This window comes from Blennius ocellaris, assembly GCF_963422515.1.
Source record: "Blennius ocellaris genome assembly, chromosome: 13".
Classification (NCBI taxonomy): Eukaryota; Metazoa; Chordata; class Actinopteri; order Blenniiformes; family Blenniidae; genus Blennius; species Blennius ocellaris.
This window is the reverse complement of record NC_137662.1, coordinates 7,357,779-7,383,344: the sequence shown is the minus strand read 5'-3', so window position 1 is coordinate 7,383,344 and position 25,566 is coordinate 7,357,779. Positions and strand designations below refer to the sequence as shown.

At 40.0% G+C, this 25,566-nt stretch overlaps 1 protein-coding gene across 1 annotated transcript in view; it reads right to left on the bottom strand.

Annotated features, from left to right (window-relative positions):
- cfap46 (cilia and flagella associated protein 46) overlaps window positions 1–20,390 on the bottom strand; it is a gene marked incomplete at both ends in the record, with an annotated part of 140,649 nt that extends 120,259 nt beyond the window's left edge. The window contains one exon of the mRNA XM_080507388.1: window positions 20,293–20,390. Coding sequence (XP_080363514.1) covers window positions 20,293–20,390 — 98 coding nt within the window. The remainder of the gene's footprint in view (window positions 1–20,292) is intronic.
- Between the last annotated feature and the right edge of the window lie 5,176 nt (window positions 20,391–25,566).

The window sequence follows — 25,566 nt, the reverse complement described above, 5'->3', positions numbered from 1 at the left end:
AATGTTCTAATGCCAGCCAAGTCTCTATAATGTTGTAGCATTTCATATTTCCATAAACTAATATTGGACTGAATGCCATTTAGGGTTGGTCTTTCATTGATTTCTCTCCTATAGGTCAGAACTTTTATTGATGACAGCAATTACAACAAGAACAAGGGGGGGGGGGGGGGGGGGGAGTACAGTATGTGCAGGAGTATTAAGATTAACAGGGTTTGCATTAGACTGCTGCTTAGTCGCTGAGAATTATACACTTACACTCAATAGACCCTCAGATTTATGCTTATTAATGCCTAATTTATACTCTATATACAAGTGAAACACATCAATAGCAATGGTACTGCCAAATCACTCATGACAAACACACAGAAAAAACAAAGTTGTACTGCCATTATGGTGACTGAACTATAAAACCACCAAGTCCCAGGAGAATATGCACTGGGAGTCATGACACGGTGGAGGCCGCCATTGTTGTTATTGTCCATCTACTCATGGATGTGCACAAGAACTATTTACCAAGGTTGTGATCTGCATGCACAATCGCAGCGTTTCTTTGTCAACACGTAGTTGGAGCTTTTTTCCAAAAATTCCACCTTGTGAACGGTTTCCAAAAAGATGCATTTTCAGTGGCAAAGAGCTTTGTTGTCACCAAAGACACAATAAAAGTTTTTCATTTTTACTTGCAAACATTATCGCCTAAACTGGGCCTTAATTTTGTCAAAATGACAACGGCAAATTGCTGAGAAAATGCTGACAAATACAAGATGTTGGACCGGTTTACTTTTGATTGATGTAAAAATATGGACAGGTTTGGATTACCAGCTGACAGAAAGGCAAAGCTTTGTAACAGTCAGGCAGTCTGGGTTTAGATGATGAAGTCTAAATAAAACAAATGGAACTTTGGAGAGAGACAGTCTTTCACACATTATGACACTTGATTACAGTTCGGTGGCCAAAACAGCATAAATACTGCAGTTTTATGAGATTTTAAATGTCAACTCAAAGGAAGACTCAAAAACTTAATGAAAAATAGTAGATACCTGTAGATGCTGCATTTTCATCATATTACATAATGCTTGAGGTTCAACAGGAAAGTAAAATACGGCTCACTAACTTTTTATTGTATATATACATGACACAAGCTGTTGGAAACACACACTCATTTCCACCTTTTTATTTAGCACATTTTCTGAGAGTTGACATTGTATTTGGATCAAAACTTCACTTCGACGTTAACATTTAGAAACTGCCAGTATCCATGGCAACTAATGAACCCTTGTGACTTCCAACTTTTCTCCTACTGACTAAGAATAGCAGCGCAGAATTTCCAATTATTTATTTATTTTTTTCATCCATCCAGCATTTTTCATCCTTTCCATTTTCTGCATGTGTTTGTGAACACAAAAGGCTCACAGGGCTGAAGCACGTCTGGCCACTTTGGTAAGCATAGACTGGACTGATTGATCTGGTTAATAAATCCAGACCACCTCCACCTCAATACCGCCCTCTCAGCACGGAGACTGAGTATAATTTGTAATTAGCCACACACTGCCTCCCTACCGACAGGCGTCAATAAACCGCTTAAAGACACATACTGTTGGTGCACCGACCTCCCATCTTCTGCATGACAGAATCTACGGCACAGCTTGACCTGAACATAAACCACGCCTCTCATTCAATTGCATCATGGCACATTAAGGCATTTCACCCATTGGCATGGTTTTTATTGAAAATAACCTCTCGTTATTGTGATTTATGTTCGGTGTTTTTTGTTTTATTTTAAAGAATTTCCTTTTGAGTTTAGTCCCTGAATATCGGTGCAATGATGTGCCAAAGGCTGTGGTGCATGTACTAATTGGATATCATTGGGTGAATGACATTACAGTGTGACAGTTGGTGAAGATTAATGAGGTGAAAGAACTTGACCCCAAACTGTTACGTTGATGTTGAGTCCTCCTCCGGCTGCGGCTGTATATAGCAGTCCCTGCATCCGAAATGAGAGTCCATAAGCAAGTTACTGACAGCAGAATGACCTTGAAAACTGAGCAGTGAACTAAAGTGCCAGTCAGCCACCTCTGACAGGGTTGCCCAGATGGATAACCAACTGTGTGCCCTATCAAAACTGGAGTTCTACCGAAAATAAGGTTACATTGAACATTTTAACCCTTGGATCTTGCACTAAACCTGATATTTCAAACATACACCTTTCAAAAAGTGACAAAAATCACAAAAATGTCAAAGTTTCCTTATAAAATATAACATGAATGGTCTTTGACTCCCTTAAAATTTGCCTATACGTTGGAGTCCGACAACGTCTATGATATCGCGTAAACGGGAAACCTTTTTGAAACCAAAATCCAAAAACATATTATTGAGACTTGAAACATTATTGTGGCCTTAGTTTAAACTAGGACAAATACATCCTAGTTTGGAATAGTATACCTGAAACAATCCCCACACGCATGTACTGATATTATTCATTCTAGACTGAAAGCGTTACTGACATACTTTCAGCCAAGGCATACAGAGTCTCTTATACATTGTAACAGATTTTTGACCAATTCATGGACTTTCTAGATTATGAAGCATAATTATTAGATTAAACTGCCTGACAAGCATTTTGTTGCTGTTTCATTATGGAAGACATGCTTTACTAGTTGGTGGTTTCTGAAGAAATAGTAAATGGTAACAGTAGAATGTGTCCAACTGGCAGGTGCAGTTTATCTACAGTAATTAAGAAAGTCATCTTTACAACTAGTTTATGCTTTGAACAGTGGTGCAGCAGTTTGTCCAGAGTAAGGCATATAATTATGTGAGTGAACCTCCTCAGGGGATTTGTCCCCAGTGTAGACCAGAATCTTAGAGGTGGTCTGCCCCTGCATTTAGTATACCGGTAGTTTGGTTATCCTGAAGCAGAATTATTGAGAAAAGAAAAAAAGAGAGAATAACAGACATTTTTGGGAGTGCCAACAATTGATGTTTAATGACTTTGCACATATCTAATTTTGCAGACATACAGTGGCTTGCAGAGGTATTCATTCCTCAATAAGCTGTTCCACATTTTGTCACAGTGCACACTGAAATCTGTGTATTACTTTCCTTACAATTCACAGTCAATGCGGCATATTGTGTTGGTTTATCACGTAAAACACCATCGAAACACATTTAGATCTGGTCGTAATGACAAAATGCGGAAAAGTTCATGGATAATGAATACTTTTGTAAGCTATGCACCACAAGGAGTGGTGAGCATCCTCATAGCGTGATAAGGATGCATGTTAAGCAGATGTGTATCTTTAAGTGGATTGAAGGTCTGAACGACAGTTTGTGTGATTCTGTGTCTATGTTGACCCTTTAATGGGCAGAAAGCACAATGTTTTTCTGTCAGAGGTCAGCTCCAGATTTGCAAACTTCAGTTGGATTCAGTCGATAGAAGTTGGACATGGTGTAGAAGGTGAATGGACGCATTCTTTACTGAATGGAAAATGTGTGGCAGCTTAAAATATACCCTTGTAAGCACAAACACTCAAGAAAATATGTTACATGCTGTACCATGTCAGAGTTTATTTCTGGCTCATTGGTTTTATAGCCATCTGTCTGAGACATATGAGATATGTGTTCCCCAATGTGAACATGTGAATGAGGATGACAGGCATGATAAAGCGATCTGAATCTACTCCACATCCATATTTTTTTTTTCCGGGCAGTGTTCTTTGTACGATTCAATGCACCTTGATGTTAAAATGCACTACCAGATGTTTCCATGTCACCTTTACATAGCCTTTCATGTTCTTTATGCTGCTTGTTCCGACATTGTTTTGCCTGCAAATCCTTCACAGCTGGGAATGTCAAACATATCCCTCGGTGGGTTTTTCTTTCTTTAAGTAGGCCAGGTAATGTTCTATAAATTGTAAGGAATTGCAAAGTATGGTTTTATGCAGTGAAAATGACATTTTCAAATTCCATAGATGTGGGTCGGCTACATGAGCTGCAACAAAATCTGACACCACCGTTTCAAAAAGAGATGAAAATAATACATCCATGAATATTTCAGGAGGAACCTGTCAGTCAGAGAACTATACACAGGACTAATGAGAATCCGTATTTCATCATGCTGTGATATTTTAAGTGTCGTTTCCATTTTTATTTTGTGTGTGCACTGCAGCGTGTGAATGTGTCTGTACTCTCTCAGGTGGCTCTGGGTCTCTGCAGCCAGGTGCAGGTCCTGCCAGGATGTGGAGGAGGAAGAGGAGGAGGAGGAGGAGGAGGAGGAGGAGTAGCCCATGTCTGGAAGAGTTGGATCAAAAGCAAGAAGACCCTCAGAGATATTTAATACTCTTGCAATATCCACCGAGCCGAGGTACAGAGTCGACCTGCAATGAAACTCCCTCCTTCCCCGTATTCCCATATTTCTGTCTCTCCTCTGTTCCCTTGATTCTCGCCCGTGTTGGCAAATGAGCAACACCACCGCGTGCAGCCGGTCATCGTGCGGCATCGGGTTCGCATTTGCGGCGCTCAGATTTTGCAAGGGGTGTGTTGACACGCTATAGTGATGACAAAGTTCACATCACGGTCACATTATGAAAGCAATTTCTGAGGGAGAAGCTCCCTCCCGCTCCCCTTCGCTCTGCTCCTCTCACTCTTTTTTTTGCTTCTTTCTCTTTGATGATAAGCTAAAGTAACATGTGCTCGGGAAGAGAAAAAAATATAATACCAGTCTGTCACAGTGTGATGGGGGAATAAAAAGGAAAAGATGTGCCAAAAGACATTTAGGAAATGATAATTTGGGTCAGATGTAAATGATCTTCATATGAGATTCAGGGAGTGTTGGTCATGTGTTTTATGCTTCTTAATACAGCCTACAGCTCTGTCTTCTCTCAGTTGCTTCTTCGCCGCTTGCCCACCAGATTGGCTCTAGCCTCAGGACACATGCCAGAATAAAGCATCCCACTGCCTCTCGCCACGTGGGTTATTCAAAATAGAGCAACTCAAAACTTAATGATAGAAATTTTTTTTATTAAGTGTTAATAAACTTGAAACCACCCCATTCCTTCCATAATTATCATTCCTTTTATGCTTCAACAGAAGAGAGTTCAGTATACAGCAATAGATTTGCCCATCCTCTATGCCACGGGTCCACAACCTTTATGACCAAAAGAGACATTTTCACGATTTCCCACCAAACAAAAATTAGTGTGGAGTCACACAACATGCTAATTATTCAAAAAAAAAAAAAAAAAAAAAAAAGCAGATGCTATACACACACACACAATGAGGAGACATCAATGAAGTATAACAGGTACAATGTAGATATATTTTAATATATGTTTAGCTGTTGTAGCCATTTCTATTTTTTTTTTTTTTTTTTTTTATAGATTGTTCTACTTTAGCCATTTTATACATCTTGACTATTTTGGCCCCTTCAGCGATTTAGCTATTGATAGCTGGTAGTTTCCCCAATGTTTACAGCAGTTTTAGCTATACATGCTTATCCCCCCACCATTTTGTCTTTTTTTTTCTTTATTTGTCTTCCAATTATCCTTTGATTTGTTATCCTTTTCTCAAAGCTATGGCTATTTCCTCTTCCATAGCTGGTTTTAGTATGCAGTTTAAACCATTTTTGAGAATCAGTATGACATGTAAATAAATAAACATAATAAATATAGAAATATACTTAAATATAAATATTCTGAAAACATCTAGGAGGGACTACAGAGGAGCTTAATGGCCACATGTGCCTCCAGAGCCACAGGTTGAAAAGTCCTGCTCTATAGCAACCCCACACCTCTCCTGTATTTTGCCACACTCTGATCATTTTGTAGTGAAGCTGTATAACTCACGTTAGTGTTCCAAACTACGCCCAGTGCTTCAAGGCCTGATAAACTTTGGATTGCATCAATCAATCACCCACCAGTTACTCAGCTGCACTGATTAGCCACAATCATAAAACCACAAATAAGTGCAGGGACAATCATTGATTTTCTCACTTCAATGGCACCTGCCAATGGCTGAGGATACATGAAGCAGTGAGAATGTAGAGTCTTGAAATGATTTTGTTGGAAGCACAAAACAAATTAAGGATGAAGACAACCTTAATGATGGTACAATTAAGGTGGTTAGACAGTCGTGTCAACACAAACCAGCAGATTGTACACATTGGTCAAATAAAAGGTCTAGTTGGTGTGTGTGTGTGTGTGTGTGTGTGTGTGTGTGTGTGTGTGTGTGTGTGTGTGTGTGTGTGTGTGTGTGTGTGTGTGTGTGTGTGTGTGTGTGTGTGTGTGACTCCACTCAAAAAAACACAGTGAATAGCATGTTGAGAAGGTGTTTTTTTTTTTTTTTTTTAAATGCAGTAAGCTGTTGAACTAGATAGGAAAGTGTTTTAGAGTCGATTAACACAAGGCATAATCTTGTCCTCACAGTTTTTCTCTTCAGTTTCCAAAAGAAGCAAATCACCACCCATTCTCTTTATTTAGACCCATTATCTGTAAGCTCCACACCTCATTCCATAGTTCTACCAAGCGACTGGACAATAGCTGTTCACAGCAAAGCGGGGTTGTTGAGCTGTCAAATGTTCTTTGTGCTTACAGCAAAGGCTCAAACAGAGAGCAGCAGAGTGGGAAGGAGGGAGGTGTGATGCTTCACTGCTGTCATGCTGCCTCTTTACTTTACAGTTCATATGTTGTTTTTTTTTCTTTTTTCTTTTTCCCTCACCACACCAAGTGGCACAGATTAGGGCATTTCCCTTCTCAATTCACAATCCCACTTGAGGGAAACACTTTATGTAAGGGCACAGATGGGCTGTTATGCTCATAAAAATGTATCCCCCATGAGCCAAGACATCAAGTTCAACCTAACGCCGGCTCTCCCCCCATCCCCGCACTCCCTCACTCTGCCCTTCACTATCTTTCCACTTTTACAGTCATGTCTTCCAGAATTGTCGCTCAATTGCTTCTTTTGACAGGCCTGCAGGGTGCGAGTGTTCTGAGCAATGCATTGCTCTGTAAAAAAAAAAAGAAAAAAAGCCTGCATTGCTCTCTTGTATCCTCCGTCCTCATCCTACAACATATTGACCTTGCTGGCCATTTTCACACCACCCCCTTTATCCGGTAACCCCCCCCGAGCCAACTCTACATCTGAAGGTCACACTGTCACACTGTTGCTTCTTCAACCGGCGCTTGTTTGGATCACGGTTACTCCGGCCAAGCTGCCACGGTTCTGTCACGCTGCCAGAGAGTTCCAGTCATGACCCGGGCATCCACCAGTTTCTGCTCGGGCATTAGTCAGAGCGCGCACAGACTTAGCATCAGTGGGAAAACGGATACACAATAAAGAGACATACAGTAAGGCAGACACCCGGTGGTATTGCACATGTTGGAAAGAGCTGAAAACTGTGGAATAAATGCTTGAGAAGCACGCAAAGCATTTATCATTTTGCTAAGAGGCATTTCAGACTGATTCAGTGCTTTTCAAAAGAAAGATTTAGTCCGGATCCATTGCAGAAAATGTGAAACATGCGCCCCAAACTCCATCAGATCCTGGGGGGCTCAGATCCCAGCTGGATGTGTATGATGTTGTGTGAAGATATTGCAGACACCTCCTGTGAACAGACAGCCTCTCTGCTGCTTACAGCAGATGCAAAGACATCAAACTGAAAACACTGCTGGCTATAGCCTATTAAACTTACATTGTGTACTTTTGGGGTTTTTTTTTGTTGTTTTTTTAAAGCCGTGCAAGGTGCCATCGCAAATGTTCTTCTGTTTCAAGAAAAAGGATGGGGTTATTTTGTGGAGCACAAATGCTGAGACGACTCAGATTCCAGAGATGCCACACAAAGTTGCAAAACAAACCTATTTTTGCACTTTTCAGACATCCAGTTATCTTTGGACTCTCGGTGTAAATATGGACTATTATTAGAAATATTTTTCGACACTGTCCAGCCATGATAACCAACATTAAGTGTTTACGTAGATGAGTGGACAAACTTTGAGGCTCCAGTGAAGAGCTATTAACTGAAGTTTTCCTGTTTATCTGAATAATACAGTGCACACGGTCTTATCTGACATCCCAAATAAAGCATCGTTCAGCGTGCGTTCAATCAGGAAGAAGGATGAAGGAGTCTATGTGCATCAGCTAGTGCAAAGCCTAAATTGATTTCTCAGCTGACAACTTAGTGAAGATGAGTGTTTGTGTACGCCGGTATTGGAACAGCTTTTGATTAAGGTGCAACAACTAATGGTTCAACGTAAAGCATGTCTTCATTATAGGGGAGAACAAAAAGCTGATACGATTTACAAGCTACACATCTCTCCTGGTCTTTCAATTAAGGACCTAACAAGGGCTTTTACACTTTTCAATTTATAGAGGTACTTTGTGTGCTTGTTTTCTTTCTGAGCTATACCTTTTGGATCTTAATGAGCATCTGTATCATGATTGCATATTCGCAACTTACTTTCGGTTTGATACAAGCTTTCTTGAAAGCCCAATTATTTCTCATCGGCTACTTTCCAGGAAAGCTTTCTGTCAACAGCGACCGTTACAGAATAGACACTGTTGAGTTCTTCTTATCAATTTTACTGAACCTGGATTAGATATAACATAGGAAAATCACTGACATTACTTCACCATGTCCAAACGGGGTCCAAACACAAATGTTTTGTTGAGGACTTGTCGACTTTTCCTAATGGTTCATTGATACAGATTTTAAAGACGTGTGTATTAAGACCAAGTGGTGTAATCAAGTGTATAACTGAGTGTATGGCGTAATCCCACATTTTCTTCACGGAATAGCACATACACCCATTTCCAACCCCCCACAATGCACCACTCAGTAGAATCTATGTGCCAGATTGACTTTTTTTTCTCAAAAATGATGAAGCCATGAGTCGTCCTACCCTGTGATTTTCCCAATACAGGCTGATTTCACTAATTTGATTGGTTAATCTACGTTTACCACATGAAGGCTGACAAGCCAAACAGAGGAAGACTAGGGTGGTTCACGTTTATTGAAATATTGATAACTGATAATCTATACCAAAACTACGTGACAATGAACAAATAGTATGGACGGATTTTCACTCAGTGGAGGAGTCTTATATGCCACTGTTTCTAGAAATGTAGAATTTCTGGGCAACAAAAATCGAGTGTACACTCAATTCTCCAGGGACCATTTCACCCCTGATGAAGACTGATTTAAATGTATCAATCACAATCTTCCATGTCAAATTATATTTACTGACCGCCTGAAGCCTTCATCTTTGATAAAGTTAAGTGAAAGGGGATCTCGTGGGGTAATTGTTGGGATGAGCGTTGCTTGCTGACATCGCTGTAGCAGCAGCTGGTGCAGGTTAATAATAAATGCTTGGGTTTGACTGTGTTGTGGAATGCTCCTGTGGAGTGATATGCCAGTTTTATTTTTTCTGACACAGCCTACTTACTACATACGAGCTCTGATAAGTAGTGGGCAGGTGCATGACTATTAAACAGCACCCGGTAACTGGATAAGACTCTAAGTGGCTAATGCTTCTGGTGCCAAGAAATGAAGGGGCAAGAAGTGGAACATTTAGTGGACTCGTCACTCACAAGACCAAGTTGAGCAATTTTTTTGCTGGAATTAGTTGCTAATTAAAATTATTATATAAATGGTGAAAAGAAGCTTTTTTTCTTTAAAGGACACAGCACTCTCAGTCTTTTGAGGACCGGGCCACTGAAGGCCAAGTAGTATGCACGGTAAAGCTAATGAAATGAGACGGTCTACGGGGCATTTTTGGCCTCACGTCTGTGTAGAGGAGCAGGGCTCCGGTCGCCTAGCAACTATGATATCAGTCCCATATTATGGGAAAGAATTGAGAAGAGAGGCAATTGTTCTTTTTTTGGTGCTACTTTGCCTCGAGGAGCCTGAGCTACTTCACACTCAGCAGCACTAATATCACACACGTGCCGGTTCATTTGTGAAGTCAATAGCCTTTACTGCGTTTTCCTATTCCGAGGAACATGTTTGTTGATGCACGTTGTCCAGAAGTGAATGCTGAGTGATAGATGCTGCTTATTATTTGTTGAATTTGTGGTGGTATTTATTGTTTATATAGCACTTTTAATCTTGGAAATGTGAGACTGGGATGCATAAAACAGTTAAATCTTCATCTTAGACCCTGTTTACATGAGACAACGTTGTCCAGTGAAAATGCAAAATGCTTGTCGTGTTTTGGGTGCCCATTTACACAACAATGGTGCCTGGAACCACTGAAAATACAACTTACCACTGCTACTGCTCTTGTGCACCACAGCTGTAGGAAAATTATTCTTGTGCACATGCAAGATGGACAATAATAACAATTGCGGCCTCCAGCGTGTCATGACGCCCAGTGCATATTCACCATGTTGAATTTGGACAGAGCTAATGTTGTGTGACAGGATTTTATTGTAGGTTTACTTTAACCAATAAGTCCATACTATAACAACCTTAACCAGGTGGATTGTGTTATATGTCTCATTATTTGCATCTGTCACTTCATGGCCACATCATCATACCTTCTTCTGCTGCCACCAGCTGTCCAACTGGTTCTTCTCTTGACTTCTGAGGGATCCCGCTACTCATATAGCATGCACCCAGATGTTCAGGTAGCCTTTTCTATATAGAATTGACCCCAAAAAGTGAAAAATCCAATAATAAACAGCTAAACATTCTTCACATGAACAGAAAAAATGTTTGGCCTCGTGGAGCTTGTGGGCTGTTTTGAGTTAAGAGACTGAATTCAGTCCGTCACAATGTGTTCCAATAGTGACAAGCATTTGAGGCAGGAAATGTCTTCAGTCTAATTACTGCTCTGCTGTCCATCTGCTTGCACAGTATGCTCCAAGCAGTGACATTTCTTATTTGCCAAAGTATTGCTCGACTATGCAACTACTGCATTGTGTTATTAAGTTCTAAGTGGATGAAATATTATTTCACGGTAAGCAAGTCTCCTGCAGTTAAATTACCTACCGGCTCTTAATGAAGACGGTCTCTGCTGCAGTAACACCTTCATTACATTTCACAGCAGTCACAAAAAAACACATTTGTTTGTACTGTCGAGGCTGATTTTCAGAGACGGTGGTGTCATGTGTGATGTGCACATACTCTCCAAACATGCACTTCTTTCCCTGCCTCCTCTTTCATGACAGCTGCCACAACACACTGATGCAATGAGTGTTGCTCCCAAAGTGCTACACTTCTTCGAGTCATTCATAATATGGTGGGACATGACATGTGACATAAACCTCAAAACACTAGTGATGCGGCTGCTCACATCTCAAGTTAACAACAAAGGACAAAATCTGAACTTTGTGGCCCTCTCAAGTGCAGTGTTGTGCAGAGGTTTTAGGTAAGAGTGATGAAATTGTAATACTGACATTAGAAATATATTAGGTGTATTTTTTTAATTTTATTATTTATTTCCCAGGGTGTGATCTTCTTGAAGCGATGTGAAGTAGAATAGTTGACCTGTTATCCATAGTGCTTAAAATAACTTCATCGGGACTTAACAACAAAATAAATGTATTTTAAATCTAAGTGAAGCCAAGTCGTCACTATTCACACATTGAGATTGAAACTCACGCAATCAACTCTGAAGTCACTCTCATGCTGAACACCATGTGCCTCACACTGCCTGGAAATATTAATTGAAAATCAATATTCATAATAAAACATCCCTTTGACTGCTTGACATTTAAAGTTCTGCAGAGAACACACCAAAAACATTTATGTAGTCTCGCCAAATTATTTCTGTCTGTTCATGTACAGCCAAATAGACTCCATGTCTATGTTTGCACTGCATGCACTTTGCCTCTAGTTCATTCAAGTCTGTTGATGAATAAGGAAAACAAAAAATTAAATAAAATCACAGAATTTTCAAGAAGTGAGATGTTATGATACTGGATGATATTGAACATGTTGCTTTTCATACTGAACTTCTTTATGTAGATAATAACAATACCTATTATCATTTAGGTCACAAATGATGTGAAAACATGAATGCAGCATTGCCAACAATGTCAGGAATGTTGTGCATGCGTACTTGTACAAAGTTCAGATTACTTCTGAGTCAACTGGTAACTGCGAAATCATGGATGATGACATATGTTTGACGCTAATCTTGCGGTGCCTGACAAGTTTTGCAAACATTTGGGCAAATATTTCCTCCTCTCCCCCAAACACGGAGAAGCCATGTGACCTCCTGAACTGACCACTGTGCTGACGTGTTCGCTGTGCAACGAAACTCGTGAGATGGCTGCAGATTTGATGACATTAGAGAAGCAATTTTACTAACATCTAATCAGCCTGGTTACACATTGGCACATATCCCCTCCATATCTGATTTATTTCCACATACGAATGAGGCCTGTATCCAATTTTTTTTCTGCTTGGATTGTCCAAAAGCATATCCGATCAATCTGTGCCACAAAAAAAAATTGGAATCGGGTCACATGACACATCCTATCTAAAGCAAATGTGAACACCTACACAATAAAAATAACCTCAGTGAATAACTGGTATTGATCACCTCATCCACCAACATCACCATTGGTCGCAAGATGCTTATATGTTTATATATGTATATGTAAATTTCTGCCTTTTTTGTTGATGCGCCTTCAAAACAAATCCCTCACATGCTGAACATATTTTTTTAGTTAGCCCACAATGTTCACACCAAGACTATTTATTTAGTCATATTATTATTAAGACTATTTCATTTTTACACCCTGAGAGTAATATTGGCTGTATGATTGGAATTATTGTTCTTTCCAGAGTAAATCAGGAGCCAATCACATGTTTTCTTGTGGGTATTGAACTGTGGAATGGCAGCAGTTCTTTTAGACTTATTGTTGATGAAAAAAGCCCCAAGCTGAGTGAACTAATGTGGCTGATTGTATTGTGACTCATTCCACAAATTCGTAAGTGCTGCTAAAAACAGGAGCCTTCCTCCAGCACACGTCCCTGTGAACATACTTGCACACTAAATATTTGCCATGCAACCCTGAGCAAATTGAAATTTCTCGCCCCCTTCCTCTCCACTTTCTCCACCCACCCTCTCTGTCCTCCTACCACATGCATCCCAAAATGATCAGTGAATCTTGGCTCCAGCCCGTTACACTCACATTCGCATTTTCTCCGACTCCCCACTGCTCTGTAACTCATAAACACATACATTCACACACACACATACAGCCACTCAGTAATGTCGTGGCTGTATTCTCCTTGAGAAGTGAGAAAGCTGCAGAGCTGGGTTGTGTTAATGTATGCTGCTATTGTGCGGCTTACAGGCCCTGGGATTCTTCTCTGACCTTTTTCTTCCGGGGAAATGCGGCACATTTTCACACTCGGAATTTAGCTGTTAAATGCTGCTTCCAGCACCAAAATACACAACAGCTGAATTTGATCATGAATCCCCCCCCCCTCCTCACCCACCCTATGCATTGCTATGTTTAAGATAACCTCAGTCGGATATCTTAATATATTTTTCTTCCAATGGTGAGGCAATCTTCCTCCAGGCGAAAGAGTTTTTTTTTTTTTTTTTTTCAACAGTCGGAATGTACTTTTCATTCGATTCGGTCACTACTTCTATTTTTAATCCCATTTCAACATGCCTCTGTGCGAATGTGTTCACATCAGCGCTACAATTCTCTGGCCTGTGTTTTCTGTCAATCACACAAAGCACACAAGAACAAATGAGGAGGGAAAGACCTGGTCTGTCAAAAACACACATAGCCATAGCAACCTCTGTTTTAATTGAAACATCTCTCCAAAATAGAATGGAATGGGATGTAATTTTGATATAGGCTTAACTTTTCCATCCTTTTCTGTTCCTGCTGTTGATTTGAGTTGTTTTGGACCAACTGGACTGTGTGACAATACCGTGAAACATGTCAATCACTACTAGGTACCACTTTTGAAATAACTAGCTTTTTGGCTTTTAAAAGGCCTCTTTGAGTTATTGTGTTTCCCAAGACGTTGTCAGAACTTTCTGTATTGACGTGTTGTTCTCTGCTCACTCACCTCAGCATACCTACGTCAATATTACAGCCCCTCGTGATTTGCATGAGGGAAAGAAACAATATGCCCTTCACTGGGTGTAACAAGTGATGGATGGACAGTTACTTCACAATGGGAAATATTACGATTTTCTTTCCTCTATGAAGAGCTCAAAAATAAGTTTTACTCAATATCATAGCTATATGGTGAAGGTATATGAATGAATATTGAGCAACAGACTTTTAAAAACACAGAATCACCATTGTCACACACTTTAACCAGAAGCTTTTAACAGCACAGCTCCATGCTAATGAGGGAGAGTACATTACTTCCTTGTTAAAAGGCCATGACAGCCACCCAAATATCATCTCTGATAACTCTGGAGTCAGGAACAGGCTGTTGAAGCATCAGCTTACGCTGGATTTACACTCAACTGAATGTGACAGCTCGTATTAGCAATGTGGAACGTCAGACTGACAGCTGTAGTCTCGGCTGAATATCGGGCCAAGTGAATAGACTGAGGGAAAGAAATTAATGAACTCAATATTATTATATTAGATTGGTGAAAGAAAATATTAGGAAATTGAAAGACTGTTGCTTTTGACTTCCCTTCGTAAGCTGCAATCAATGTCTCATTTGACTCTTGAGTAAATTCTCAAGGTCTTGGTCTTGACTCTGTCTTGGGTTAGATAGTCTTGACTGCAACACTAGCTATACATGCCACAAAAGCAATCATCCTTTAGTCTTTAATTTTGAGAGAACGTTTGAATGGAACATTCACACCTACTGGATATATGAATATTTTGATAATCACAAAGGATCCAAACTTGGCTATCCTCAACCAAATGGCAGACAAAATAGTACAAGAGCTCTCCAAAAGCTCACCAATTTACAGGATTTACTGATTTTATTCAATTCTAAATTGAATTAGACCATATAAATAGGCAAAATGTTGAACTTCATGCCAACACTTCACACAATCAATCCATGTGGATATGCATCAGTGCCTCACTTTAACACAGAAAATTATTCATCTCTGACTTACAGTATTTGAAAAGAAATCAACTTGAATCTTATCCACTTTATTAAGCTGCAGTCTGTTTAATATACTTAGTTCGACTAACACCAGAGCTACAAACAGGACTTCCCTGTGGACCAAATATGCAAATATGAATCCCAAATCTCTGCATATTGTCTTTATTCACATTTAGCCGGACCTTTCTGGTTCTCTGGTTCCTCATATTTCTCACTACCAGCCGTAGTTTGCCAACACAGTAATCAAACCTTGGTGCCAAAGAAAATTTGACAGTTCGGCCCTCATTAATTCATAAACATGACTTTCCTTTCAAACATGAATTTTAATATTTGCTTATTTCATTTTGTTTCCCCCCGGCTGTAACTTTGGCACTTTCATTAAACATTTGAGAGCAGGTGCTGTTTACTTTGTCGCCGAATATGTTCAGGCTCAACACACAACTCTTGGCATTGTCCGAATGTGACTGTGATTACCCAGCATATGCGCTCTTTTTTTTCTTCTTTCCACAAAAACCTGCTGAACTGTGTCGGTTTGGCTCTGCGGTGTTTGTGGGACCTCGACACAGAGCGAGTGGGAGGCTGTATTTGCGCTGACAGAACTCAGTATGTGGGTGATGTGGAGGGGGGGGAAGAGAGAGTGATTATTTCTGAGTGTCCGCTGGCATTTTGCCTTCCTTTACTTTCTTCTTTTTTTTTCCTCCTCTCCTCGGGCAGCACTGTGTATTCCTCTTGGTGACAGACACTACAGCCGTTGCCTGCCAAATGGCCAAGACTGTCTGTGCATTGCTGGAGGCAATGTCGGCTCATGGGCACGCTTTTTTGTCATGCAAACGCACATAGTTAGCTAAAATGACACCGTAACATGCTAAGACATCACCTTTTTTTAAAAAGAGTTGGAATAATGCCACCTTGTTAAAAATTAATCTGATGGCTGTGATTCATTCGTCTCTTAAGTTGATCTAATGAATGTTAAGCTGGGTTACTGCTACAAGCTTTAGTCTGAGTCTGGACAGTTTCAATTCATTATCATTTCATTTAAATGCTTCCTCGCTGGCTGTTTCTCACCAACAACAATCAAAATCTCAGGCGGAAGAGTAATTTATTAGGTTTTGAAATACTTTTTTTTTCTTCTCATGACCGTTTGGTCAGTTTTATTTTTATTCTTTGTACTTTTTCTTGAATTTGGTTGACAGGAACAAAGTTAAAAATCGAGTCAGAGGGGTGAGACGACAGTGGAAAGCAGAATATCGGCTCTAGCAGCATTGAGCCTTGTTAACTCAGGGAGTTTGTGTTCTGTGTAAGCCTGTTGTTTTTTTTTTTTTCTTCTCAGAAATGAAACTCATCCATGATGTTAAGAAGCTTTACTCCTTGTTTCACACCTCACATCAGCCTTTGAGATCCCGCTTAGGCGTCCTGCTCGTCTCCTGCCGACACTAATGGAGTTTTAAAGGAACTTGACTGTTCTCGCTGCACTTAAATTTTTCCTTTTCAGTGGATTGGCTCCCCGCTTGTTTCGTGTTGTTCTAATGCTCTCCTCCAGAGGACAAGACAGACGGTGAGAGAAGGAGGAGCTGTCTGTGTTTTGTTGTGCTTGTGCAAGAGAAACTCTTATCAAGCTTATGCAATAGGCACACATATCTCCAGCCACATGTTGCAATTATAAACCAGTCTGACTTTAATAACATGGCACTGTTTTGGTTTTTGATGGCCACAACAATCGGTACAGTGTTTTAAAACAGCAACATTCTATTAACAATGCCTATTTACACAGAAACTTCAGTAATGCTGAAAATGATTTACTTTGCATATAGGGCCACGAGTGGGTGCAGTTTTTATGTAATCAAAACATCTATGTATGCAAGCAGAGAACAGTAAGTGAGTTGTTCTTATATACCAACCGTACACTACCCCCATGCACAACACTGCCAGCAACATAGTTAACAGCTAGTTATGAACCACACTCTAGTCATGCTTCAGGCAGTTAAACAGTCGGGTATTTCTCAAGCAACAATAAGCATTACTTGAAATTAAAGACAATTTAAACTCAAAATGGTGGCTAGCTTTGGGTTCAACTTTAAATCATGTGAGGTTTTAAAGAGAGTATGGTTGGAAGATTTTTGGTTGGATTGACATGCCAGGTATAGAGACAGGCCAGGCAGTTTTTAAAGAGGTCAGAGCAGGTCAGATGGGTCCATACGTTGGAGGACTACACAAAGATTACACAAAGACTGCATGTGAAGTCCTGCATCGGACTTCACAGGCACAGAAGATGCAGCGTCCAAACCTGATTAAACCTGGTGCAGCTCATCGTCTCCTGAGACCAACGATTCATTAGATTAATACATAATCGATATTATTTACTGGGAGGGTAAAAAGAAAAAAGGGTCCTACATTTGTTTTAATTCTTTGCAGCTTAGTATTTCATTAAATGCATTCATGCATCTTTTATACTGCTTGGACTGTGAGCAGCATACACCCTGGATGGATTTACAGTCCATAATAAGCAAACACAGAGGGAGACCTACAATTACATTCACATCGATTGGACCTTTAAAGTCACCAATTAACTGCAAATGCATGTTTTTGGACTGTGGATGAAAAGAATACTCATAACCACACTACCCTGCAGCCCTTCAGTAGATGACCAAATGTATATAATGTAGTATCAGAATTAATGTTGTACACAAGCAACACACAGTGCATCTGGCCCATTGGTGAAAATACTGATTATGCTCCACACATTCGCTCTGTCCAATAGTTCGTTGTTTTGTTAATTACCACTTTCTATATTTGGTTGAATTCTATAAATAAAACATTGACAAATGGTGTCAACATTCTCACTTTAAACATTGTTGTGTAAACATGGCCTAAGAAATATCCAAGAAACTGTGGCCTGGAATACTCTGATGGCAGATATAATCACATCGTTTTGCTTTCTTTGACTAATACTAGCGCTCTTTTACAAAACACAACATGCTACATCTGCTCTTGTGAGTACAGGTACATAAAAATGTGCTTGGTGTCAGATGGTCTGCCCATATTACTCAAGTCCAGACAACTGTTTAGCAGCAGACTGTCTTGTGGGTTTGCCAATTTTTCTGCGATCATAAACCCTCACGATCAGGAAAGTAATCAGTCACAGTCCTTTAGTCTGACATGCTCTTGATACCAATGCTGGCACCTTTAAAGTGAGTGGACGTCACATATTTGGTTACAAGACATAGACAGGACAGAAACCTTAAGTAGGATAATGTTGTACTTCCCAAGCTGAAGAGATTTACAAGGAAACAAAGATAAATCAATGTCACACAGCTTACACACTGGGTCTTTCAGTGTGTCCTCACTTTGAACAGTTCATGTCAACATATTTCCAATTGACAAATAAAGACACTAAATATACAGCAGTCAGAACTGAGGAGCAAATTCTGCGCATTATGTATAAAAACCCAACTGAGACAGTTTTCGAGTTTCTATTTTTTTTGACCCACTTTAAAAAAAAAAAAAAAAAGCAGATGCAAGAAGGATACATAACATAATTGGCTCCACAAAAGTAGGTCACCCATTGAGCTTTGAAGAGTCAATTTATGGTGTCTTTTGGGGGGTTCAGGACACGACTAGTTGCATCTCTTCCACGTGAACTTTCAGACGTTCGTTCTTTCGCACGCTCCTGCTTTTGCTTTGATTAAGCTGCGTTTGGAAAGTGAAAGTTGATCACAGCATTGGAGGGACAACCAGAGTAGAAATCTCTCTGGAAATGGACTCCCTGTGAGAACCATCAACGTCTCTCGAAAAACATTGCGAGGAAATGGTGTCACTGCCTTCGGTATGGGGTAACCCATTAGCGTCAATAATTTGCTGACATGTCTGGCTTGGGGAGAAAGAGAAAAAAAAATTATGCAATGCTGCAGTAGTCTAAACTAAATCTGTCCTCCCTCCCACAGGAAGGATTTGTCTAATAACGACTGCACGGAATACATCAGGCTGAAAAGACATTGGACTCTGAACCACTTGTCGTCCAACCCTTTAAGCGACCATTCTGGTCATGTGCGCAGTTATATATGGTCCTTCATTCAGCCAAATCTGTCTGTGGTTATTCTTTTCATTTTTGTGGCGTTTGAGGGAAGAAAAAGAAAAAAAAAAGGCAGCTGCCGTGTCCTGCGGCAGAGTTTGTACTGAGAGATTATACAGTGTGCCTCTCTGGCACTTGACAAGGCTTTGTAGTCTCCCACACATTTCTGGATAATATGGCAGACTTGCTAATCTGACATGGTGTACACCCCTGTCACCTGATCACTGGAAGAATTCTGATATTAAAAAGACAGCATCCCAATGAGAGGGAGACAGACGGTGAAAGAGCGAGACAATATATTTGAGGAGGGAGGGGTGTGGAATGAATCCCCAGACAGATGGTGCATGCATGATAGATGAGCAATGCAAGGCAATACATTTTGCACTTGTGCTAGTTTAGACAGACTTGCACTCGCCAATTGCATTAAAGCAATAAACAATATGTTTACCTCCAGTTAAACGCCTACATAAACAATCCATCTAATATTTACGATGGGATCGACTCAACAGCACTGCCGATTTTAAATTCAAAGCTTGAGGAGATTGTGGCATATATAGAACAGAGCAGTGCATACTATACCTTATTTTGCACACTCACCACGTCTTCCTCAGCACTCTCACGCTAAAAACCAATATATAACAAACTGTATTCACATGCACAATTAGCAAAAGACTATCTGAACTGTAATAAATCCAATACACTGTATAAAAGAATTTTAAGTATGAAAGAAAAGTGTGTAATTTGCTTATTGTTTCATCATTATGGGCACGATTTGGTGGCGCTAAGTCACCAACAACTGCTTGATGAAGGTTTGGAAAAGATCACGCTTTAAGTTAAAATGCACATTTAACTTCCAAACATTAAGTAACATTTTATATAAGATATGTGTTCAGCTTGGAAGTGAAGCACACCGAGACAGCTTCTTAGTATGTAACCTTTTTTAGATGCAAATGGCACCTTAGACCCATTTCAGTCAGGTTACAAAGCTTTGCACAGTACTGAATCTGCCCTTTTAAAGGTTTTTAATGACCTGTTTTTAATAACTGATTCTGGAGGCTCTGCCATTTTAGTGCTTTTAGACCTCACGGCTGCTTTTGACACAGTCGACCACACAATTCTTTTAAACCGCCTAAGAGATTGCGTGGGTGTCAGGGGGACCGCGTTGGAGTGGTTTAAGTCCTACCTGTCGGGGAGGTCCTTCTCCGTCAGGCTGGGGGACTCCACCTCTTCTTCGGCCCCGCTTCCCTGTGGAGTCCCCCAGGGATCTATCCTGGGACCCATTCTTTTTGCTTTGTATCTCCTCCCACTTGGAGAGATTTTTAAGAAGCATGGCATGTCCTACCATTTTTATGCAGATGACTGCCAAATTTACATGCCCATTGCCAAGAATGACCACAGCCCCCTGACACCCCTGCTCGACTGTCTAGGTGACATTAAGGCTTGGTTAGCCCAGAATTTTTTTTAACTGAATGAGGGAAAAACCGAAGTTATGGTATTTGGATCAGCCCTCACGGACTTGGGATCACTCGGAAATTATTTGCATCCCAAAGTCACCAGCCTTGGCGTCACCATAGACAGTGATTTTAGATTTGATAAACAGATCAATGGCGTTTTAAAATCGGGCTTTTATCATCTTCGACTTTTATCCAAGGTTAAACCGTTTTTATCTTTTAATCTTTTTGAGCAAGTCGTGCATGCTTTTATTTCGTCTCGTCTGGACTACCGCAACGCACTTTATTCGGGCATTAGCCACAAAGCACTTTCCCGCTTGCAGTTAGTCCAGAACGCTGCGGCACGACTTTTAACAGGGACCAAAAAACGAGAACACATTATCCCAATCCTTGCATCTTTGCACTGGCTCCCTGTTAATTTTAGAATTGATTTTAAAATGTTGTTGTTTGTTTTTAAAGCTTTGAATGGACTGGCCCCTCAGTACATCACACATCTCATCAAAATTTACCAACCCCCGCGCGCTCTGAGGTCTGAGGGCCAGCTCCAGCTCGTGGGTCCAAAGACTAAGTGTAAAACCAGAGGGGACAGAGCGTTCTCCGTTGTCGGCCCTAAGCTGTGGAACGCTCTGCCCCTCCACGTCCGAACAGCCCCCACTTTGGACTGTTTTAAATCGCGTCTTAAAACCCACTTTTATTCTCAGGCTTTTAACACCGCATGAGTCGTGTGGTCACCTGTGTCTTTTTTTTAATTTTATTGTTCTTATTTATTTTATTGCTTTTTAAGCGTTTTTATATTTCCATTTATTCTTTTAAATTGTTTTATTCTTATTTGTTGTTTTTTAATGTGTTTGTAGTTTTTAATCTGTTTTTATTTTTATTTTATGGTTTTATACTTATTTTGTGTTGGACTGTTTAGTTTAGTTTTTTGTGCAGTCTCATGTGCAGCACTTTGGAAACGCTTTGTTGGTAAAATGTGCTATACAAATAAAGTGGATTGGATTGGATTGGATGTATTTTGTCTGTGGTCATATTCCATATTCGTAACCATTTTCTATAAAGCTTGCTTTGAGGCAACGGTTCAACCACGATGGCCAGCCTGAGCAGAGAGCAGGGGGTTTACCCGATTAGCTATAGGCGGTTCACAAAGGAGAAATGTTTACTCCTAATGAGGTTTCATTGAGAGTTTTTGCCAGCCACACACAAAGCAGCAGCATCACAATAGGCAGTTAAACTCTTTCAGGTGCAGCATCTTGTTATCTCTTATAGCACAAGGAATAACAGGTGTTTCTCATGAAATGTGAAATGAAAAGCCTGGGGCCTGTGCCTGTGCTACTGAAGGTGTGCACCGTGGTAAATAGTTCTTCTACATGTGCATGAGTAAATGCATTAAAAAAAATGGCCTATTGTAACGTGTTTAATCCATTTGAGAGATGACCACTGTTGTACATTTTAATCTTTTTGTCGGTTTCTGTGTCTTCCCAATGCAAAAATCAATAAAAAAATATTTAACCAAAACAAAACAATGGCAGCCTCCTGGGTGTCATGACTCCAAGTCCATAATCTCCTGAGACCCTGAAGTTTTACAGTTGACAGTCACTTGGAATAGCAACCCCACTTTGTTGTCTGTCCATATGAATGTCTGCACACTCGCCATTGTTAATGTTTATAGCATAGTGTTCTCTGTGTGCATGTGTGTGTGGTTCCCTTACAAAAACAACCAACAGCACCCACTAGTGGCCTAACATGTTAACTCCATTTTTGTCATTGTTTCTGCTGTTGCAGTGTAGATAGAGATCGTTTTCATAATGTAGTTGTGTAAACGCAAAACCTTCCTGAGAGGAAAATGCAAAAATGATGTGTTTTGTTTGCCGAACAACAGCTCCCCAAAGATGCCTTTTTTGTATCATAACTGAATATTTAACAAGACCATTTCCAATAACGAGAGATGTTTCAGTAGATATTATATAGCAGGTTTCACTACAACCTCCACTGAACCCCATCCAGCCACCAAATGTCCCACAACTACCACTGCTGACTCTCCAGCTATCAAGGCGAGCTACCAACAAAGACCAAGTGGTCAACTCTCTATTGTTTTAAGCTGTTTCCAGTTGGAATGACCAGTTCACTGGTGTACAACGGTACATATCACTCAGCACTAGCAAAGGCCAGCGGACTACCTCTTTAACCACAATAACCAAGGGGGCTGGTCACAACATAGACATGTTTGCAGGAGTAGCTTTGGAGCTCTTACATACTCTGTCGAACTAAAAACATCACGGGCCGTATCTGTTGATAAGTTCATGGTATGTGATGATTAATGGCGACCAGATGCACCAGCGATACATTGTTGCCTTAATTGAATGAAAATCAATAACACCATTGATCAGCTTAAGCGAAGTTTTATATCGCAGTGGTGACTTGCTCTTATCTTGCTAAATTAATGGTGCAGAGTTCTATATAGACTGGTGGCTGTGCATAATGTCTGCAGGAAGAACAAAGACTTTTTTGCATAACATAATGGAACTTTGCTAAAGTGTTTCTGCACATCCAGATGGAATGGGATATGATGAAAATTTAATTGAGATTATATACAAAACATGCTGATCAGCCATTATTGTTATTATTATTATTATCATTAGTAGTAGTAGTAGTAGTATTAGTAGTAGTAGTAGTAATATTATTATTATTATTGTTATTATTATTGCATTTGATAAATGGGGTCAACGATGGACTCAAGGTGAGTGTGAAGTAATGGCAAAGTGATATTAGCAAGGATTAAAAATTAAAACACATACCAACTTCCTGTATTTGTTTTATTTCAAATAAATTGTTTTTTGAGAAAAAAAAACATTTTCAGAAGAAATCTTCTATTGATTCTCCTTCACCTAGAAAAGCAGATTTCCGCTAACATAATTACTTGAGCCAAACTATAGTATTTATCCAAAATGTTTTATTTAGGCACCAAACCCAATTAAAAGTGAGTCCCGATCCAAATGATGTAAAATTACTGGTTGTCCCTCAAAATTTTGGCTTTGCAAATTTCTACAAGTTTTCCAAATCCGCATCCCGCATTGTGTCTGGATTTGGCTTTGGTCTTTATGTATGCGCTAGGATTACAGAGCAAGACTATGACCATAATGCATTGCCAACAGAAGACACCTGCACAGCCCGTGCATGTCATTTCCACCCATTAAAAGTCGTAGGTGTCACTGCCTCAGTGATCTCAACAGCTGCAGCCATAATCATAGCTGCAATTACCATAGCCATAATTACTGCAACAGCAGTGCCCAGTAATCACAGCTGCACAGCTACGGCCATGACTATGCAGCCAAAGCCACTGCTGTCATAATCACACCCACGACGGCAGTCGGTTGTGACACCGAGCAGAGAAGTTGGTTGCAAGTAATCTTAGCGTTGAGTTTCATAGCATACAGAGCCACAGAGCATGGTGTGCCCTCAGCAGCTGGAGCTCCCTCTGGAGAGGCGCATCAAAGAGAATACAGTAAGCATTGTCATTTAGCAAGGTATTTACCCCATTGACCTTACACTGCAGTGTTCTGATGTTCTGACGATACCTTTAAGTATGTTCGCAGACGCTTTCACTGAAGCACTGAGCAGGAGGTTGAAAATGCACAGCGCGTCTTTTTGAAGCACAAATCACCGTGTGGTGCTTTCCCAATGTACTGCTACAGTAAGCTGTTTTATGGTTCCTCTTTTTCCCACTTTGCATTGCTTTTCCTGATTAAAATGTAAAGCGTTGGAGATGGGCTAGAATGGGTTTGAAGTCTATTATACATATATCATAGGTCAGAGAGAGTTCATGCATTCATTCAAGCCATTCAACACAATTCATATGCATACATATCTTTTTTGCCTATTGCATGCTCTTTGGTTCATTTGTACTGTCCCTGAAGATATATATGGATTATAGAAGATTTCTATATGTCAGAAAGCCCCCACAACTGACACTCGGTGATCTTCTGTATGGAAATGTATCCAGAGAGACGTATCAGATGCTTTATAGCTCATACACAGCAGCTCAGTGAAATCCATTACCTTTTTTTAACCAAAACATTATAGATTAAAAGTGTCATGGATTTCCATTCTTCGCAAAATTAACTGTAGGCTACTGTAGAATGTGAATGCACAATATTAAACCGACATCCAATTTACAGATGTTTTCTCACTCCTATCTGGTTGCCAATGTCTATATTTGACATGTTTGTATCTACCTAGTTGCAAAGAAAGTGTCTCCCATGGTGGATTTCATTAATTATTCTACTTTTTTTTCTCTCATTAAATTGAAACACTGACAGATGCAGATGTAAAAGACAATGCTTTTCAGTATGGACACATGTTGCACGGCATTAAGTTGTAAGTTCAAACTTTGAAACTGATACAATGCCAATAATATTATGATATTATGGTCAATCGTGCAAAAAAAAGAAAAATAGTATATTCTTTAAAAGAAAGCTTGACAGAGCTGAAAACAAAAGTCTTGTGGTGGCTACACAGTTACACCACCATCAAATATAGTCAAAGATGAATTCCGCGAGCCAAAAACAGTAGCGGCCCTGCATCAGTCAGCTCAGAGCCACTTCAGCTGTATTTAAACTTGGAAGTGCGGGATTCAAAGGACAAGATGTTTCTTCGAGATTCAGGTTTTTCTCATGTTTGACATCCTGAGCTCCGGTATGTGAGGAGCATTTCAACAGCCATGAATAGGAAATAATAGCATGTAATAAGTATTATTTTTTTATGAATAAATATGTATGTATTTAAAAATAGCCACATCTCTCTTTGTGTGGAAAAAACTGTGTATGATAGCCATTGAATAATATTGTTATTGTTGACATTTATATGTCCATTGTTGATTGCTGGCAGGGAAGCAAATTTTGAGGTTTGTAAGGCTGGCCTTGGAAACCCAAACTTGGCAATAGACACTGCCTTTTGGCAGATTTGAAGTCAGTAAGTCCAATTCAGGAACTCATATTTGTATAACCTTC